At 47.9% G+C, this 18993-nt stretch overlaps 1 protein-coding gene and 1 long non-coding RNA gene across 4 annotated transcripts in view; one reads left to right on the forward strand and one right to left on the reverse strand.

Moving 5' to 3' along the window:
- E2F7 (E2F transcription factor 7) overlaps positions 1-15544 on the forward strand; it is a 36271-nt gene extending 20727 nt beyond the window's left edge. For both annotated transcript variants that reach the window (XM_003126756.5, XM_084957790.1), the window contains 6 exons: positions 4350-4535; positions 5053-5125; positions 7178-7673; positions 8774-9029; positions 10619-11040; positions 12620-15544. In XM_003126756.5, coding sequence (XP_003126804.1) covers positions 4350-4535; positions 5053-5125; positions 7178-7673; positions 8774-9029; positions 10619-11040; positions 12620-12790 — 1604 coding nt within the window. In that variant the 3' untranslated portion in view covers positions 12791-15544. The remainder of the gene's footprint in view (positions 1-4349; positions 4536-5052; positions 5126-7177; positions 7674-8773; positions 9030-10618; positions 11041-12619) is intronic.
- Positions 1-18993, reverse strand: part of LOC146403619 (uncharacterized) — a 112408-nt gene that overhangs the window by 6813 nt on the left and 86602 nt on the right. Inside the window, exon 5 of one of the 2 annotated variants that reach the window (XR_014804623.1) lies at positions 14265-16680. The exons of the other annotated variant lie outside the window; for it this stretch is intronic. This is a non-coding gene — a long non-coding RNA (uncharacterized LOC146403619). Of the gene's footprint in view, positions 1-14264; positions 16681-18993 lie in introns of those variants that run through there. 2 annotated transcript variants of the gene reach the window in all.

Here is an 18993-nt window from a genome sequence, read left to right on the forward strand (position 1 = left end):
GTTTGCGAATTTACCCACTCACGAAACTTTATCGGTAACTCCAAAAGTAACACTCACAGCCTTTTCTGAGTCATTCAGAGAGCAGCAGATTTGATTAGCCTCACACATCCTCCTGCAGAGGCCCGAACCAGGCAGCCGTCTGCCTTCTTGTTTCTCATGCTGGTTTCTTTTGACTCATACTACACACAAGTGTTCTTCTCATGGTCTTTTTTGTGCCATGTTTTCACGTCTTTGTGGTTTGCTTTGGCGAGTTCGCTGTTTAGAATTGTCCCCAGGTGTCATACTGAAATGCTGTCTAGTGGTTCTAAGTGCAGGAAGGCTGCGATGTGTCTTATGCAGAAAATATGTACGTGCGAGGAGCTTCCTTCGGGCACGAGGCCTAGTGCTGTGGACTGCGTCCAGTTCGACAGACCAAAACTACGTATTAAATAAGGTGTCTTTAAAGGGACCTACATGTGAAACAAGGTGAGGCATCGATGAGTCGATGCAAATGTGACCGGAGGCTTGCAGGAACCTGCAACTATTTCCTCTAGGAGTGGTGGTTCAGCATTGGTTCATTCCACGTTCCTGGTGACTTTACAGAAGTATCACAGTGATGACAGTCAGCAGAGCAGTAGTGTCTACACTGCTTATCAGGCCTCTTCCACTCCACAGAGTGACTCTGGGATTAATCAGAGTCGGCGTCTCCCATTTATTCCGTTTTACTGCTGAGGATTCGTCGTTGGGTGTCTTCTTTGTTCATGCACTTCTTGGGGACCTTCAGCCACTGTGATAGGCATGCGTTGGAGCCCCACTGGGGGGTTAATTTCTGTTTCTCCAGTGATTAGCAGTGTTAAATATCGTTTCGAGTCGTTGCTTGGCCGGCCCCATGTCTTCTCTAAGGAAGTGGCTCTTCTTTGAGTCCGTGGATGTTTGTTTCCTTATTTTTGAGTTGTGGGTGTGCACTGCGTACATTCTTCACACGAGTCTTTTACCGGAGGCGTGATTTTCACGTTTTCTCCCATCCGTAGCTTCTCTTTTCCATCGCTTAGCAGTGTCTTTTGAAGAGGCAGACAGTCTTCCTTTTGAGGAGGTCCAATGCAATAATTTTTTCTTTTGTGATCACACTTCTGTGTTCTTTCCAAGAAATCTTTGCCTGACACAAGGTCACAAACGAGGTGTGAGCCATGACCGTATTGCTTGTTCGTATTTGGCATGCAAATATCATTGTGCCAGGATCAATTTGCTGAAGACGAGTCTTTCTCCACCAAATTTCTTTCGTACTTTTATTGAAAATAAATTAACTGTATGTGTATGGTACTCTCTGGACTCCCAAAACTGCTGATTTCTCTGCCTATTTGGCTTCATAGTGATGCTGGCCTCCTGGAGTGTGTTGGGAAGAGTCATCTTCAGTGTTTGAGCAGAGTTTGCTTAGAATTGATATTGTTGGAGTTCCCACCGTGGCTCAGTGGAAACAAACCTGACTAGCATCCGTGAGGATGCAGGTTCGATTCCTGGCCTTGCTCAGTGGGTTAAGGATCTGGTGTTGCCATGAGCTGTGGTGTAGGTCACAGACACGGCTTGGATCCTGCCTTGCTGTGGCTGTAGTGTATGCCAGGGGCCACAGCTCCTATTCGACCTCTAGCCTGGGAACCTCCAGGGAACTCCTAGCTGTGGTCGATCTTGATAAATGTTTCTTGTGCACTTAAAGAGAACATACACGTGACCTTTGAACTGTGCAGGTTATTTTTTTTCTTTTTCTTGGCCACACCCGTGGCATGCAGCAGTTCCTGGGCTAGGGATCAAACCCACGCCACAGCAGTAGCCAGAGCCACTGCAGTGACGATGCCAGAACCTCAATCAGCTGAGCCAAAAGGGAGCTCCTGCACAGACCTTTCCTTTCCGTTTTTTGACGGCCATACCTGCAGCACGTCAAAGTTCCCAGGCTAGAGGTCACATCAGAGCTGCGGCTGCCAGCCTACGCCACAACCACAGCAACCCCAGATCGGAGCCACATCGGCGATCTATGCCACTGCTTGTGGCGACACTGGATCCTTAACCGACTGAGCGAGGCCAGGGATTGCGTCCACCACCTCGTGTCGGGTTCTGAACCCGCCAAGCCACGGTGGGAACTTCTGTGCCGTCCTTTTTGAAGCAGACATTTTTCAGTAGTAAATACTTCAGTCCTCCATAGTCTGAAGTTGGCTGAATCTGCAGAGGGTTTGGAGGGCCAACTATAACTTGTGTGCAGGTTAACCTCTTTGTTAAGATTTCACTGTATATCCTGCTTTGCTAGATGCAGTTGTCTCTAAGTGACAGCAATGTCAAGTTGGCTGGTAGTGTTGTCTAATTCTTCTATGTCCTTACTGATTTTTTGTTCTATCAGTTATTGATAGAGGAATATTGAAATGTCTGTTTATAATTGCAGATTTGTCTGTTTTTCCTTGAAGTTCTATCAAGTTCTTGCTTCATGTTTTGGAGCTATCTTTAGGTGCATAAACGTTTAGGGCTGATCGCTCTGCCTTCTGGATGAAATGACCCTCTTCGTACCTGACCTTCTTTGCTCCGAAATCTGCTTTATCTGATAGTGGGCACTTCAGGTGTCTTGCTTAGCTTAGTGTATTACTGTTCATCCTTTAAACTATTAAAAGTATCTATGTTTAAAGTAAGTTTCCAGTAGGCTGGGCTTTTTAAATCGAATCTGACAAACAATGCTTTTTCATTGGGTTGTTTAGACCATGCATACTTGATGGGATTATTGATATAGTTGGGTTTTAGTCTGTTATCTTGCTGTTTGTTTTCTGTTTTTCCTATCTGCTCATTGTTTCTTTTGACTCTTTGTCTCTCTCATTTTGGCCTAATGCTCCCATTGTATCTCCCTTATTGGCTTATTAGCTATAACTCTGTTGTGTCATGTTAAGCAAAACTGAAATTTGCCACACACCAGCAACTATTTCCACAGCGTTTACATTGCATTAGGAATTACAGGCAATCTAGAGATGATGTAATGTATACAGGAGGATGTGCATAGGCTGTATGCAAATACTGTGCCATTTTCTACACGGGTCTTTAGCATCTGCAGATTTGGGTATCCATGGGGGGACCTGAAATCCATCCCCTGGGGATATCAAGGGCCCACAGGAGGTCCTGTGCAGACCTCCGGCATTCTTTCTGCATGGCTCTACTCTTCAGTACTGTGCCTGCAAACTCCAGCTGCCTTGGCTCTCCTGCACTCCCAGCTCCATCCGCAACTTAGGGAGACGTTCAGAGTCCCCTAACCTGGACGCATTGTCCAGGCAGTAAGCTGCGGCAGTCTCAGAGCTCACCTCCTCCAATTCCTGAATCTAAGGGGTCACTGTCCCTCATGTCCTCATGGCTGGTGTCTTGAGAGCCATTGTTTTATACAGTTTGTCCACTGTTTCATCTGTTTCAGGAAAGAGAAGAAATACACCTGGTACTGACTCAACCCATTTTCTTTTCGATTCTGTAATTTCTGATTTTCTAAAGAGTGTATTTGTTGGGTTTTTAGCATAAGAAAAACAAAATCATACAGGTGATGTTCAATTTTTATGTGTTTTAGAAAATCTAAGTCTAGCTGGGCCTTTCCGTTTTTTAAATTAGTCTTCTAATTAAAACGTGCCTGCTTTGAACTTAGAAAACAATAGCGTAGAAGAGCAGGGTAGCAGTGACTGTCTGAGCAGCGGGGACTGTTCCTTTACAGAGTATAGGCCTGACTCTGTGGAAATTTCTGTCCTGATTCCACGCGGGCTATTTAAGCATAAAATGGGCCTCCGAGGCCCAGCCTTCTCTTGTGCTCGCTGTTCAGCAGCCTTTCAGCCTTGACATTCTGCTGACCTTACTCCTTTGGTCCTTGGTAACTGAGGCTCCTACTCCGAGAGAAATAATAAAGCATAACAATAGAAAATAGAGCTTCTTACACTCACTGCCCTAGGGCTCTGGCCTACGAGGCTGATCTCAGTGTTAACGTCTCTGATGCGCCCGTGTTGGGCTGAGTCTGACTGGGTTTCCCTTTGATGCCTCTGCCCAAAGGAAGCATCTGCGGTGTCAGGTCCATTCTAATTTGGGCCGAAGGACATCTTGCTCTACTTTTGTTGCAGTTGAGTTCATTTTAGACTATAGATGGATTCGGTCTTACTTTAAAGTCACCCACTGACTTTTTAAAAAGATTAGTATGCTGAAAGAAATTGGGGTTTGAAAAAAGTTTACAAAGTTCCTTTGATTGCCTTAGTTTTTAATTTACAGGGGAGCTCGATTACAGCTAGAGGTTCTCAAAGCCGTATCTTTAAAAGGCTAAAATTATCCTCAGTTATAGCTGGATAACAAGGCTACCAATGCTCTCATTTATTTAGATGAAGAACTCGTGGATGTTTCCGCATCTGTCCTACCAGAACTGAAAAGAGACACATATGGCCACATTCAGTTCTGCGCAAAACAGAAGCTCGCTCGACACGGTTCTCTTAACTCCGTTCAGGCTTCGGAGAAGATCCAGAGGAAAGTGAACTCGGAACCCAGCAGCCCTCACAGAGACAAGCAAGGTATCTGCCTTTACTGAATCCATGGACTCTGTCAGCCACCATGCGTTGTCGTCTCGGCCAGGGCTGGCAGTGTAAAGGGAGCTGACTCAAGGCTCTGCCTGTTTTGGTGGGGGGTTTTTGTTTGTTGTCACCTGCCCGAAATGAAATGATCTGGAGAGGTAAAAGAGTTGGTGACGTCACAGCGTATGAACATGGTCCCGTGCATGAAATTGATCCTAGTCAGCCTCGAAGACTGAAGAGCAATTGGCTTGCCATGGTTGGCCTGTCTGGTGCATCTCAGCCATTCATCACACTCACAAAGCAATACGGGCTTTGTTTTGTTTTCTAGCTAATTTTTAATGAGACCTGAGTTCACCATTGACAGCTAGATTCTAGACAGTTCTCTCTTTGAAGCCAAACCAGCATGGATTTGAGATAGTCTTATTTATAATCCCTGAGCTGTGAATAATGAATCCTGCACGTAATTGGTGTATATAAATCCTTGCTATATTTGTCAGACCTTCATTTTCCTTTTTAGAATCAGGTGGCTACTCCTTAGAAATTGGAAGTCTAGCAGCTGTCTACAGACAGAAAATAGAAGACACTTCGCGGTAAGTAGTCCTTTAAAAACTTCAAGTATATTTTTTTTCTATTTCCTAGTTTTAACCTTTAACTATGAAATGCCACCCATCAAAAGGTCAAATGTAGCAGTCTTATTCAAAAGTCAGCCATTTGTTTATTAAAAATTTTGCAATTTTTCCCCCTTGTACCCAACACTGTGCAGGATGTGGCACCAGGGACACAAAAGTATGAAAAATTTACTCCATAGGCTATGAAAACTTAGAAGGAAAAAAAATAGACATACACCAAGAAAAGACAATTCGCTACTAATGACACTGAGAAATGACACATCATAGTCCCATGAATCACTCTGTCATCCTCATAGCTAATGTTATTTATGAGCTACCAGGTACTGTCCCTAAAGTTTTCTGTGTATTATCGAATCAGAACAACCACCTTTGGAGGCTGGTGCCGTTATCCTCATTTTACAAAGAAGAAACTGAAACTCAGAGACGTTGAGTTACTTGCCCAAGGTCATGATGCTAATAAGTGACGGAGCTGAGATTAAAACCTAGGCTGAGTCAGACTTAGGGTCTGATTTTGAAGAAAATCACATATTATCAGAGGAAATGCCAGAGAGAACCGAAGAGGCTTAGAGTGATAGGTGTGGGAAGAAGCAGATGGTTGAGCCAGTGTCAGGGAGTAGAGGGAAATAAATAAGCTGGTTAGTTTAGCCATGATGATATGTCCAAATAGAGTCCAAATAAAGGAGATATTTATAAGAGCTTGGGGTGTTGGAAGAAAGTGGGTCAAGTTGGCAAAAAGTTTTGGAAGCCAAGTGGAAGAATTTAGATTTATCAGATGGATGGTAAAGAGTTACCATAGGTTCACTGGAGAAGACCCCTATTCTGGATGCTTTAAGCAGGGGGCTTTGGGAGTAGAGAAAGGCTCCAGATTTGGAAATCCCAGAATGGAGCATTCCCAGACTCTCTGGCCTGCCAAGGTGCTGGCATGAGCCGGGTCAGCTGGGGAAAAATGGAGATCAGAGTAAGAAAGTGAGTCACCAAGACTCGCTGAGGTAGAAAGAGGCAACGCACGGAGCACCTGGGTCTCGGGGGCCGGTGATCTCACCAGGGGAGATGGGGAGGCTGAAGCTGTGAAGCGCCAGAGGCAGGGCAGCAGGTGTGGGCGCACCGTTGGACCGAACGAACGGTAGCCATTGCTCGTTCCGGGAGGCTGCGGTTGGAGAGGTGGACTTGTCGCTGCGGCCCCAGGCACAAATTGCCTTCCGTGCCTCCATCACCAAGGCTGAGAGGAATTTCCTCATCTATTTCTCAAAATATACCAAAAATACACACACGTGTTCTAGTATTTGGAAACCTTTCTGCATAAAAAGCCCAGACATTATTTAGAATCCCCTATATTGATGGGACTTAATTTTGAAGGTGCGCTGCCTAAAACCTCTTTAGTAAAACAGCGCAAAATGGGACAAGAATGGTAGAAAATACCTGTGTCGATAAACCCGTTTCTTCCCTGCCCACTTCTTTTCTCACACAGCGGATCTGAGACAGACTAGATGTGTCCTTTAAATCAGGGTCTGGTCCAGTCTCCTGTTATCTACCCTGGATGTCACATGATGTCACCTGCAGCCCGGCCAGGTGACCTTCAGCCGGTGGATTAGCCTCTGAGCTTCAGTTTTCCTCTCTAGGAAGCTGGGGGGGGGGGGGCAGTAGCTAGTGCTATGATAGTTATATAAAATTAGGACAGTGTTCTGCTCGTCCTCAGAGCAGCTTTGTGCCCGGGAAAGGGCACGCGCTGGGTGACTGCGGATGGTGGCCGCGCAGGGGCAGGGGAGGAGCCACGCGTTAGCCCCGCCCTGAGGTCGCTGGGCCCATCGCCAACCGGCCCTTGAACCGCGAACCGTCCCGGGATGTGCTCCCGCCGCCGCCTCCGGGCTGGGGGACAGGTGCTGAGGGAGGGCGCTTCGCCTCAGCCTGAGCCGCGTCTCTCCCTCCCGTTTCGGTCCCTGCGTCTTGAAAGCGAAGAGCCCGGCGGAGAGAAGCAGTACCCGGATGAGCCCGTGTCCGTGTCTTTGATTCCAGGGGGGGTGCCTTTGCCCGTCGGAGAGCGATGCCCCCATCCGACGGCCAGGACGCCGCCGCTGCCCCGCTCCCCAGCCGCTCCGCTGACTCCGAGTCCTGTGCCAGCCCTCCGGCCAACCGCGTCCTTTCTGGGGCGCCCACGGACTCGCAGGCCTTCTCCGCCCAGAACGGACGGGGAGCTGTCTCCCTCGGCCCCGCGGCCTCGGACGCCGCGGAGAGCCTGCAGCCGGCCCTGCTGCCCGGGCAGCCCCTGGTGTACGTGCCCTCCGCGCCGCTCTTCATGCTGTGCGGGGGCCTGCAGGAGGCGCCGGCCCCGGGGGCAGGGCCAGAGAGGGACAGCAGAGGCTGGGAGGTCACGGCCGCAGAGCACGCGTCCAGCCCCTCGGTGCCGAAGCGCCTGGGCGAGGAGAGGAGGCCCCAGGAGGAGGAGGGGCCCGCCACCAAGAGGCAGAGCAGGGACTGCGAAGAAGGCCCCCTCTCGCTGGTCATGCCCAAGGTAAGGGGGTTCGCGTGAATGTGCCAACCGACCGCCCACGGGCCCAGCTTCTTCCAGCGAAGACCCAGTCATAAGCTACCGCCTCTGGAAGAGGAAGGATTTCACACGTCACTTGTAAAAAGCCCAGGATCTGCTCTCCCGAAAGATCCGGCCGTAAAGTAGTGCTGTCATAAAAGTGATTTTGGCTCTGCATAAAATGCCAAAAAAGTGTAAAGAAAAAAAACCTGTGCATATTGCCGCCACACAGAAGCAGTCACTGTTAATATGTGTATCTTCTTTCCCCGTCTTTTTTGCTGTCCTTTAGTTTTTCTTTAAAGACGTTGATGAAACGATCTGAATCCAGGGCGCACCTGCGGTCCAGAGTCAGGAATGTGGGTGCCATGTGGCTCTAGGGGTCTGTGTCAGTGCCTGTGGCACTGCTCAGAGAGCCTGTTCTCCTGGCTACACAGTGAAAAGAACAGAAACCTGAGCTGTCAGGGTCTCCCGCTTAGCAGCCATTTGGAGGTTAATGAGCTATGACCAGCACAATGCTCAGAAAATAGAAGCACTGTCACTACAGCCCTGTGCAGAAGGTCAGCGAGGCACCCTTCATGGAAATCAGTCCGTTAATTAAGACTCTTCCTTCTCTGTGGCTTCCTCTTGCCAGAATTTAATTTTGTACATAGCCTGGGGTTGCAGAAGAGAAGAGAAAGGCTGACTGGCATATCTGAGATACACAGCTAAGATAACCAAGATTGCTTTGGGCCAGCCCTGCGATTCTTACCCGATTCTTACCGAGCCTCCAAAAGCCTGCAGCATCAGTGGCCTTGATGTGATCCGGATTAGAAATGTATTTCACAGTCTGACCACCGTGGCTAGTTTTCATAATTAAAATCCCCATCGTTTCTAGGTTTTAAAATCACTAGCCTGCAGAAGCACATGACGTGACATTCATCTTCAGACCCTTCCTATAAATATGACAGGAACTAACTGACGTACACACATCGGGATGGCACGCCTGACCCTTTCGCTTGTGTGTCGCTATTTTGAGAAAGCTCTACTGTTAGTTTACTCCTGGGGTTTTGACTTGCTTTTCTGGTTTCCGTTTGGATTGTGCTTAGAAACCCTCAGATCCCACAGACATTGCCTCTTCCAAGAACGTGGAGACAAGGGGCTCTGCACCCCAGGAAGACCTTCGCAGGAATGGGCAACTTTCCGCTGCAAAGGAGGCTTCGGGAAAGGCTGTGGCAAACTGCTTTGTTTCTGCTGAGTGGGGAAATCCTTCTAGAAATTCAGAGATAGAAAAGCCTCTGAAAGAAAACGAAAGCACCAAAGAGCCCTCTTTGCTGCAGTATCTCTATGTGCAGTCGCCAGCAGGTAAGGGACGTCCTGTCCTCGTGTCCCTTGGGGTCGTCAGATCACACACTGGGTGTTTATATTTGTGTGCATGTCACCTGACCACACTGGTGCGTTGATGAGCCACCTCTGAGTCACTTTACCCCGAAGCCCTTGCTTCCTCCGTCCATGAGATGAAGGTGGGGCTGCTTTTACTTTCAGCAACCTCAAGGATAATGAGAAAGTAATTAGGGAGGTAATTCATTTTTAATGCATTTGACTTGACTTGGTAAAAGAGCATAATGAATGCAAAAGATGATTCTGGTTTTCTAAGGCAGTGGAATCTGGCGTTGGTTCAGGGTAACATCAGGAACCCCATGGCCGCCATGCGCAGCCAGCACGCTGATCTCTTAAATATCCAGAAGTGTTGACAGGCCACTGTGGTCGAGTGCCAGGTCTGGAGTGAGATTGCCGGACGGTGAAACCACTTATTATCTGCATGAACTTAAGTATTCAGCCCTCCTTGTTGGTGAAACAACAGTAATAGCACCTGCTTCACGGGGGTGCAATGAAAATTGAATTAAATTTAATAAGATAATACATCTAAAGCACTTAGAATAATAGTGCCTGACACTTAGTAAGACTCAATACATGCTTTTACTCTTTGGAAATAAAGCTGAAATACAACAGATAGCTAATTTTTAAAATATGCACTGTGTGCATGAAGCTGCTCTTGATGCAAAGAGACTTGAGGTGATTTTCTTCGAGTCCTTGTTCCCTTCGCAGGTTGGTAGATATTTGTTACTATTCATTTGTCTAGAAAATATTCTTTATCCCTTTACCAAATATCGTGTGAGGGTTTCATCTAAGCATGATGCTCCGTGTTGCCGATGTATGAATAAACAAAAACACTGACCCAGCTTCTTCAGAAGGACAGAGATAACCCAGCTCAGGAATCACGGGCTGTTTCCGGGCCGCGGGCCCTTTGACACTGTAGTGAAGCCTGTGGGTTTCTCCTCAGGATGTTTACAAGGACTTGGAATTAAATACACAGGATTACAACGGAAACCAATTCTATTGAAATCCAGTGAGAAAAAAAACTGAATTGTAGCCGTAGAAAGATCTGACAGCAAGCCCAGGCCTCTCACGACTTCCGAGTTGTGGTGAGCTTAAACGAAATCTGCCCTGGCTGTAAGAGTGTATGAAATTGATCGTGCTTTCGACTCGTGATAAAGTCAGGGTGCTCTTTATCCGGCTGTGATTCGTTGCCCGTGATCCTGAATGAGGGCACCGAGGATGTCGGACATGTGTCCAAGGAAAGACAATGTTTCCCCGTCCACGTTTCTTTCCTCCTCAACTGGGCTTCCGCGGAGCTCACGTTAATAAACTCCCGGGAGAGGCGAGCACCCACCAACCTGTGACGCAGGTGCAAGTCAGGATGGGGTGGCGGCGGCGGCGGCTGCAAGGAGGCGGTACTTGGGCTTGGGGGCCGGGGGGCACCGGGAGGGCAGGCCTGGCCTGGGGACGGGCTCCTGCGCTCTGGGCTCTCACGCCGACGGCCCTGAGGGGTGGGCGCCTGGACGGCGTCCTCGCCTCGTGTTGACCTGGGCCCTGTTCTGCCTCTCTTCCAGCATTAAATGGTTTCAACGTGCTTTTATCCGGCCATCAGACGCCCCCTGCCGTGGGGGCGTCCCCGGGCCCCCTGCCCCCGCTCAGCGTCCCGTGCATGGTCGTGCCGTCGCCCACACTGGGCCCTTTCCCGCTTGTCTACTCCCCCGCGGTGCCCGGGCGGGTTCCGGCGGCACCCGGCCCTCTCCCGCACGCGGGGCCCGCGCCTTTTGGCCTGTCCGGCCTCGGGTCGGCCGCTCCGCTCCTCATCGGCCCGGCCGCCGCGGGGAACCCCAAGCCGCCGCCACTCCCCGCCGCAGACGCGCCGCTCCAGGGTCCACGCGCTCTTAGCCTGAGTCCGGTGACGTCGAGATCCCTCCGTGTCACCCAGCCCGAGTCCCCCGTGTACAGAGGACATCAAGCGTCTGTGGCAAAACCACAGCAGGTGAGTCTGAGGGTCCGTGTCAGCCCCGCGCAGGGAAGACGCAGGGCTTGGGGACGGGCTGCCTGCGTGGGATCAGATTTCAGTCCAGCGGCTGTGGGACGGGGGCTTTAGGTCGGGTTCTCCCTGGTGGCCACTGGAGACCCAGAACTGTCAGCCTAGTTCCTAGAGTCCGAGGCAGAAGGCAGGCGAGCCTGTGCTTTACAGCTTTAGGTGTCAATCTGTTCCTTAGAATTAGAAGGGACTTAGTTAAAGAATAGTTCAGGGAGAGTTTTTAAATTAATTTATTTGTTGTTTGTGGGGGTTTTTTTGTTTGCGGTTTTGGGGGGCCACTCCTGCACATATGGAGTCCCTGGGTCAGGGGTCAGATCCGAGCCACAGTTGCGACCTACACCAGGGCGATGCTGGATCCTTTAACCCTCTGTGCTTGCTGGGCCAGGGATCAAACCTGTGTCCCCGCACTGCTGAGGTGCTGCCAGTTCCATTGGGCGCTAGGGTCAGGGGGATTTTTGATGCATGCTGACTATTCAGACGATTTCTCCAAACTCTTATTTCACTACATCAATAAAGGACACCATCTGAATTTTAACTGTGCGGCTGTAGCAGCAATCACGCGACACCGAAGTCTTGATACCAGTTCAGAGATTTTTAGCACCTATCATTTCTTAAAACGTATTGTTTAGGAGGCAAGGGATATATATATATCCACACACACACACTCATAATGTATGTACAGATGTACATAGATAAATGTCTATATAATCAATATAAATTAATCAGTACTTTATTTGCCCCCTAAAACTCCATCTGCAGTTCAGTCAGTAAGCATCTCTTGAATTCTGCTATGCCTTGGACATTGTTCAGAGTCCTTACTTTCTCTCCCATAGAGTTATACTGTGGCCAGAAGTATTTTAGACAAGTAATTCAGAAGCTCAAAAGCTGGCAAAACTTCAAATGAAGGGTAGCTTTTAAACCAGGCAGTTATAACAGAGCCTGTGCCTTTTGATCACCAGTTATGTGCCAGGCACTGCCCTGGGTAATCAAGAGGTATCAGCCAGCAGGGTGATGGCTCCTGCCCTTTTAGGGATAGATGTCTAACACGAGAGGATAGATGGTAGCGAGTGAACAAAACAGCAAAGATCCGTGTATGTACCACTTGCCTGGCATGATCTGAAGGGCTTTATAAACATGATCTGGTTTAATTCTCACAGCCCTGTCATGTCAGTGCTTGTATCATCCCCATTCGTGGGTGAGGAAACTGAGGGGCAGAATGGTTACGTGATTTTCCCAAGGTCACACAACTAGTTATGGCAGAGCCCAGAGCCTGGCTCCAGGTGCCCGGGCCACACCTGTGGCCTCTCTGTCGGGCTTCCTCTCGCCGCGCGAAATAACCAGCGCGTTTCCAGTTCTGCTAAGCGCCGTGAAGGAGATAAACTGGCCACGTGTGACAGAAAAGCGAGCAGGACGGAACACCTGCTCAGGGACCCCAGGGACACCGGTCCAGAGGGGCCTTCCCGTGCAGAGACTGGGAGCCACCTGCCCTCACTTCTGCTGTGACGTATTCTCTTTTCCTCTCTTTCAGTCACCAGCTCCAGTCACCCCCAAGAGCGTCCGGTGCACACAGCGAGATACATTTTTCAAGACACCCGGCAGCCTCGGAGACCCTGTCCTGAGGAAAAGAGAGAGGAATCCGTCGCGTAACACCACTTCAGCACAGCGGAGACTCGAGATACCCAGTGGCGGGTCCGACTAAGCCGCTGCTCTGCCCGGCAGGCGGGGACGGAGCTGCCCGAGCTTCCCTGTGATAAGGTCTCGTCCTAACTCTGCCGAACAGAAACCGGAATGCAAACCATCTCGTCTTCAGCATGCCTCCTTCCTCTCTGCAGCATCCGCTGATCCAGACACTCACTCCCCATCGTCATGAAGCACCTATTTTCCTAAAAGTGGTTGTCATTCATTGTGCATTGAAAACCAGTTAGAGTCGGGACCCTGCGTGGTGTCACAGGGAAAGCACCAGCTGACTTTTGTGGTTTTGATTCAAGAATCATCTTAATGCCGGAAATAGATCCGAGCAGCCTCCTGGAGCCTTAGGGTTTTCTGAAGTGGGGGGTTGCATCTAGCACTTAACTAAGGTGAACGTTCTTGACACGTATTTCCACTTGCCCTGAGCTGATCTGTGGTGAGAAACCTCCTTTCTGCAGTTTAGAAAAGCTACTGCTCCCTTTGGCTTCATCAGGAAGCCAGCTTCACTTGTGACTCCTATGGTATTATTTATTTTTTCCTGAAATGGGATTTAGTGCAAACAAGTTTACATCTACAGCAAAATACATGTTTTTCAGGGTATGACGACTTGAATGTTTATGCTTTTTTCCCTATGATTTGCCCTGCACTTACTTTACAACCTAGCAATAATGTGGACAAATGTATGTGCGTGACGGAAGGCCAAGGCCACGCTAACTGTGAATGACACACCTTGCTGTCAGGAGCTGTGCGCACCCCACCTGGGCATGAGTATTAAGATGAGCCCCAGCAGCCCGATAGCTGCTTCTCGGTAACTGAGTGATTTGTCAGAATCCTGCCGTGTCCAGTTTCCTTCACTGCATGCATGCCCTTGTGGTTTTTAATTTAAATGTTAACTACAGAGGATCAGGTACGGGATATGCCTCCTAACAACTGCTGTTTATCAAATGAATCAGGATGGTGGAAAGTAATTCTACAAAAAATGGGAACCTGGTTGGGAGCTTTTGGTAGGATTCTGCTGACGTGATGATGTAGAAATTGACATAGGACAATAAGGGAGACCTAGCTTTTTTCGCTTCCTTTTTTTCTTTGTTGTTGGAAGAGGAAGAGGGAAAATGAACACTTTATGTTCAGGATCCAAGAGTACTCATTCACACCCGTTGTTTTTCAAAGTCCTTCTGCAAAATAAGAACAGGGAGTGCAGGGCTTCATTGTTCTCGCATAAATTTAATTCTGGAAACTGTTATGCAATATCCCTTTGTTAAACCATATTCCTTTAGGGTTTCATGAAGCGGCCAAACTAGACTTTGTATTCTTTGATTTACTGCTGTTTAACTCACCGTCTCTCCCGAGTAAATGGCTTCCTTCCTGCCTCCCTCCTCTTCTCCCTTCCATTTTTCCTCCTTTCCTTCATTCCTCACTCTTTCTCTTCCTGTCTCCTTAGATTTCTTTTTCAGATCCTTAGATGTGGGATCTTGGTGTAGGACTTTATTTTTATTTTTGGACCCAACAAAATGTTATATGAAAGAATAAAGCATATTAATTGAAGAGACTCTGGGAGTCTGAGTGAAATAGCTTTACATTAACTGCAGGATAATATTAGCCTGATCACCCCCACAAGATTTTTGAAAATGTGAGATAGGTAGCCAGGTTAAATAAATTTGCCATGATATAGAATTTTTATAAACACTAAACTTCTAAAGTTTACCAGATGGATCCCCCCCCCCCCAGTCTTCTCTAGAGTTAAACATGAAAAATGTGATTCTCGTCATGAGCTGATCTAATCGCATGGTAATGGTTACCCTCAGCTAATATGACGGATTCCCGATCAGAACAAAAATACGTCTTTTTCAGGAGAGTATGGGACACACGGAACGGAGGTGTGCTTCGGACTCTCCTTGAAACATTTCCTCTTGCGAGATGTGCATGTAGATGAAGACAGGCACTGATGCCCCTCCCTGTCTTTGGCTGCCTGCCATTTAACTTCTCTGATACCCTTTTTTAAAAATTCTGTTCATGACATGACCACATAAACCTCAGAGGATTCACAGCTCTTGAGGGGTATTCCGCAAGCTGATAAATGAGAGTATGATTCTGTGACCATAGGCTTCGAGAGAGAAGACCAACAAGAGAGTCCTTTTGTACCCAGGAGTCATTTCTTCGTGTGGCTTGGGGATGTGTAGAAAATAGTTAGGCAGTGGTTCTTTCTGGCAGGAATGGGAATCTGCGACAGAGCCAACGGATGGTACTGGGGCAGCTGGCATCTCCCCACACTCGCATGTTGGGAGTAGTGAGAAAGCCATGGCACGCTCGAGTCTATCCTGATAATGTGGCAAAATGTTAATAAATGACTGTCAGTGATCCTGCGAAGGAAATGCAGCTTTGAGTCCACACTGAGGGAGGTGTGTGTCCCCTACACTGTCCAGGGTTTGAGAAACCCTTTCATTCTGGTCCAAGCGTTGGGGGTATAACGTTTATACTTGAATCTACCTACCAAGTTTACATTTCTCGATTCCTTTTTGCGAGGTGCTATTTCTGTATTTAAATGACTTTTTTCCCCAATGTAAAGCTGCTTTCTGCTTTATCTTATTGCACTGCTAGTTTTATGTAGGTCTTAATTTTATTGCTGCTTACAGCTTTTTTCATATTACTTAGCTCTGCTCTTCTAATGACTATATTATCTATATAAATTTTTCTTTTAGAAATTTTTTTGCTTTTAGGAAAGTATGAAGCTTTATAAAACAGCAATAAAAATCAATTCATGTAACGAGAGATACTGGTTGTTTGTTGGTGGGCTCCCTGTGGGCACTAGTTTCAGTCAAACCATTCCTAAGTTGCAGAATGACCAACCAGCTCTTCCTAATCCCAAGTTAGATCTTTAGGCTGAGACATTCCAGTGGTTTCCAAACCCCAAACACTTACTCTATCAGAACCAGGTGGGGGCTTGGGAGGGTTGAGGGACTCTGCCGTTGAGTTTTTTATTTCTACCAGAGTTTGAATCTCTGGAGGTTTGGAGCTTCCAGATGGTTCTGATGCTTAACCAATCTAAGAATCCCAGTGAGGGCAGACTGCCTCCCTGACTTTCCATGATCTCTGCAGCGTTAAATGCTTCTCAGCCCAGCAAATGCCCACCCTTTTAGTTCAAAGTTAAATTCTCGGATGGCAAGTTGCTGTAGCTGCGGTGTAGGCTGGCAGATGCAGCTCCAATGGGACCCTTAGCCTGGGAACTTCCATAGCTGGGGCTGTGGCCCTAAAAAGCAGGGGGAAAAACTGTTCTATTGTTAACCCTCACTTTTAAGTAAACCTCCAAGCAGACGTAATCTGACTTTCCTTAGCTCGTGTTATCTCCGGAGTCAGTTAGGGGTTGCATTTTTGTCAATCTCCCCAGCTAAATTGACAGGTGCTGGGGAAAACAGCTTTGAAACCTCAGTATCAAGCCCAACACTCGGGACTTAGTAGAAGCCCCCAAAATAGTGAACGGGGGAACCGTGGGACCCAACACAACAGGGCTTGTGCCTCTAATTTATTTCAGCTTCTTCCTTTCAACCGATCACGTCCCGGTCTTTAGATTTCCTTCTTACAGATGTAGACAGAATAACCCAGGAGAGAACTGCTTCCCCCCCACGCACACACACCCCCCTGGATTAGGGGTGTGCCAGCATATATTTAATGGCAAGTTCGAATAGGGCCCTGCTGTACTGGCAGACATCCACCCGTATCTTCTCACGCATGCTCGTCTTGGTTGTCTCCAGCGGTATAAACGGTACACGGATCCGGCGGGACTATGGAGTATCAGTGGAAGCAACTTGGTTTTTCTCCCAGGGTCCCTTTAAGCCTGGTCCATGAGGGTAACACACTCGCTCCTGTACAAACATGAGGCCAGATGCTGTGACCTCCCTGTTACTGTAAATAACAGAAGTTCTATCGTCATTTGAAGTTAAGACAGAAGGCCCAGAACCCTCACACAAACTCTGCCTACCAAAACTGGGAGCGCTCCCAGATGCCACAGGCCAGAATCACACCAGAACGACTGCAGGCAAGAGGTAAGGTGAGCAACACCCCTTAGTGACTCTAAAGAGGCAAGGGTGAGCAACCACAGCATAACTGCACAAAACCCATTCCTGCCTCCCTTTGCTCAACCCTTTCAAGACCTGTGGTTGAAGGCGTTCCAGAGCGTGCATAGCGTGTAGCTGGTTTGCAAAAGCCCCCCACTAATTTTTTGGAATGCAAAATCATTTACCATAATTTGCTGCTGTAGCCAAGCTCACCATTTCACATCCTGTTAAAACAGTTGTAAACGTCCATTGTCCAAGATTCCCACTCCCTAGATGACTGTTACAGCACTTACTATGTCATCCTTAAGAAATTTTTTTTTTTCTCTGCTTTTTAGGGCTGCACCTGCAACATATGGAAGTTCCCAGGCTAGGAGTCCAATTGGAGCTACAACAGCCACCCCAACACAGGATCTGAGCCATGCCTGTGGCCTACACCACAGCTCATGGCAACACCGGATCCTTAACCCACTGAGCAAGGCCAGGGATCCAACCTGCATCTTCGTGGAGACTAGTTAGGTTTGTTCACTGCCGAGCCATGAAGGGAACTCCCAATTTTTGATAGCTCTTAATTTGTTAGTATTAAGATCAGATTGATTGGTTCAATGTCCTTTCCGTCCTGAAAATGCTTCTGAAATGATGAAATGATACCTAAACCCGTAAGCCGTCTTCTTTTCATTCTCTAAATTCTTTGTTGTCAACACCCCATGGTAATCTTCAATGTCACAGGCTCTTCCGTATGGCCAGCTTTTCCCCAGTCGTGCCCTGAAGAACTCAACTGCTGATGGACATTAGGAGTCAAATAAAGGTGGGTAATTTTGGTAAAGAAAATTAAACAGCTGATTTGTTTGCTATGGGATTTATTAGAGACTTAAATTTGTAAGAGGGAATGTAGTATATATACAAATTCTTTAAAACTGGTTTTATAGCCAGGCCAGTTTCATTCTTAGAGCAGCTTACAAGAACAAAGCTCAGCAGAAGCTACTTTGAGAAGCAATGAATTAATCTACAGCACAAACGTCTAAAACTTTCTTGGTCTTCACTGAAAAGATAAAGGACATCGGTTTCTTAAAGTCAGACACCGCAGATGCTTTACACCTGTATTGGCAATGCCTGCCACGAAATGTGCACCCAAGAAAAGCTGGGGGGAAAATACCGGACGGATGAGTTAGCACACACACAGGTGACCCCTGAGTAGCCTGGGCATTAGGCACACCGACCCTCCGTGCCGTTGAAAACCCATGGGGAAGAGTCTGCCTTCTACAGTCAGTTCTTCCGTATTCTAGTTTCTTCCATATCCTGGTCCCACCAGTTCAACCAACCCCAGACTGTGCAGGAGTACCGCAGCACTCATGTTTGAAAAAAATGTACAAGCGGAGCTGTGCAGTTCAAACCTGTTTTGCTTAAGGGTCGACTATACATAATAATAAAAAAAAACTTAGAGGGTTCTATATACATAACAGCTATTTGATACATCACTGTATACAGCTAAGAGTTTTCTTCATTTAGAAGAATTGTCTCCATCATGCCATCAGTGCTTATAAAACTGACTGCATAGTGACATTCCCAAGTTTAACTTTCGATGGCATCCCATACAGCGTTTGCCTGATTCTTTTGGCATCCCTTTCCAGTCCCTTTCCAGACTGATTCCAGTTTGCCTTCCCAGCTACGCTAGATATTGTCCACTGACCCTCAGCATTCATCCCCACTCCCCTTCCGAGTTCCTTACCACAGGGCCTGGGAGCCTGGGAACTACATTTCCCAGATGCCCCCGCTACGAGGTTCTAGACGCGGCTCTGTCAGCGGAGGATGGAGCTGCAGGATTTGGCAGGGAGAGAGGCAGCCGAGGTTGCTCTTCCACTCACATTGGAGCAACTCATGAAAAGATTTCAGCAGACGGTTTTATACCAGCCGTTCTTTATCCTGCTGCCGAGGCCAACACCATGGACCAGCTCTGATGCTGGCAGTGATTTCACACTGCTCCGAATCAGTGTGAGCCTCTGGGTCACAGCCATGGCGACACGATCAAAACACGTCACATCGACCGGCTGCTTTCACTTTCTCTCCCTTCCGGTACTTTTGGAAGCACCCAATTCCCACTGTTAAAACCTTCTGCAAGGAATACCCAGAGTGCTTTCTAATTGCTACGCAAAACCCGCAGTCT

The sequence above is a fragment of the Sus scrofa genome, chromosome 5 (genome assembly GCF_054392235.1).
Source record: "Sus scrofa isolate SSC_HxYL_T2T_F1_AM1 chromosome 5, Sscrofa_HxYL_maternal_Yorkshire_Landrace_v2.0, whole genome shotgun sequence".
NCBI lineage: Eukaryota > Metazoa > Chordata > Mammalia > Artiodactyla > Suidae > Sus > Sus scrofa.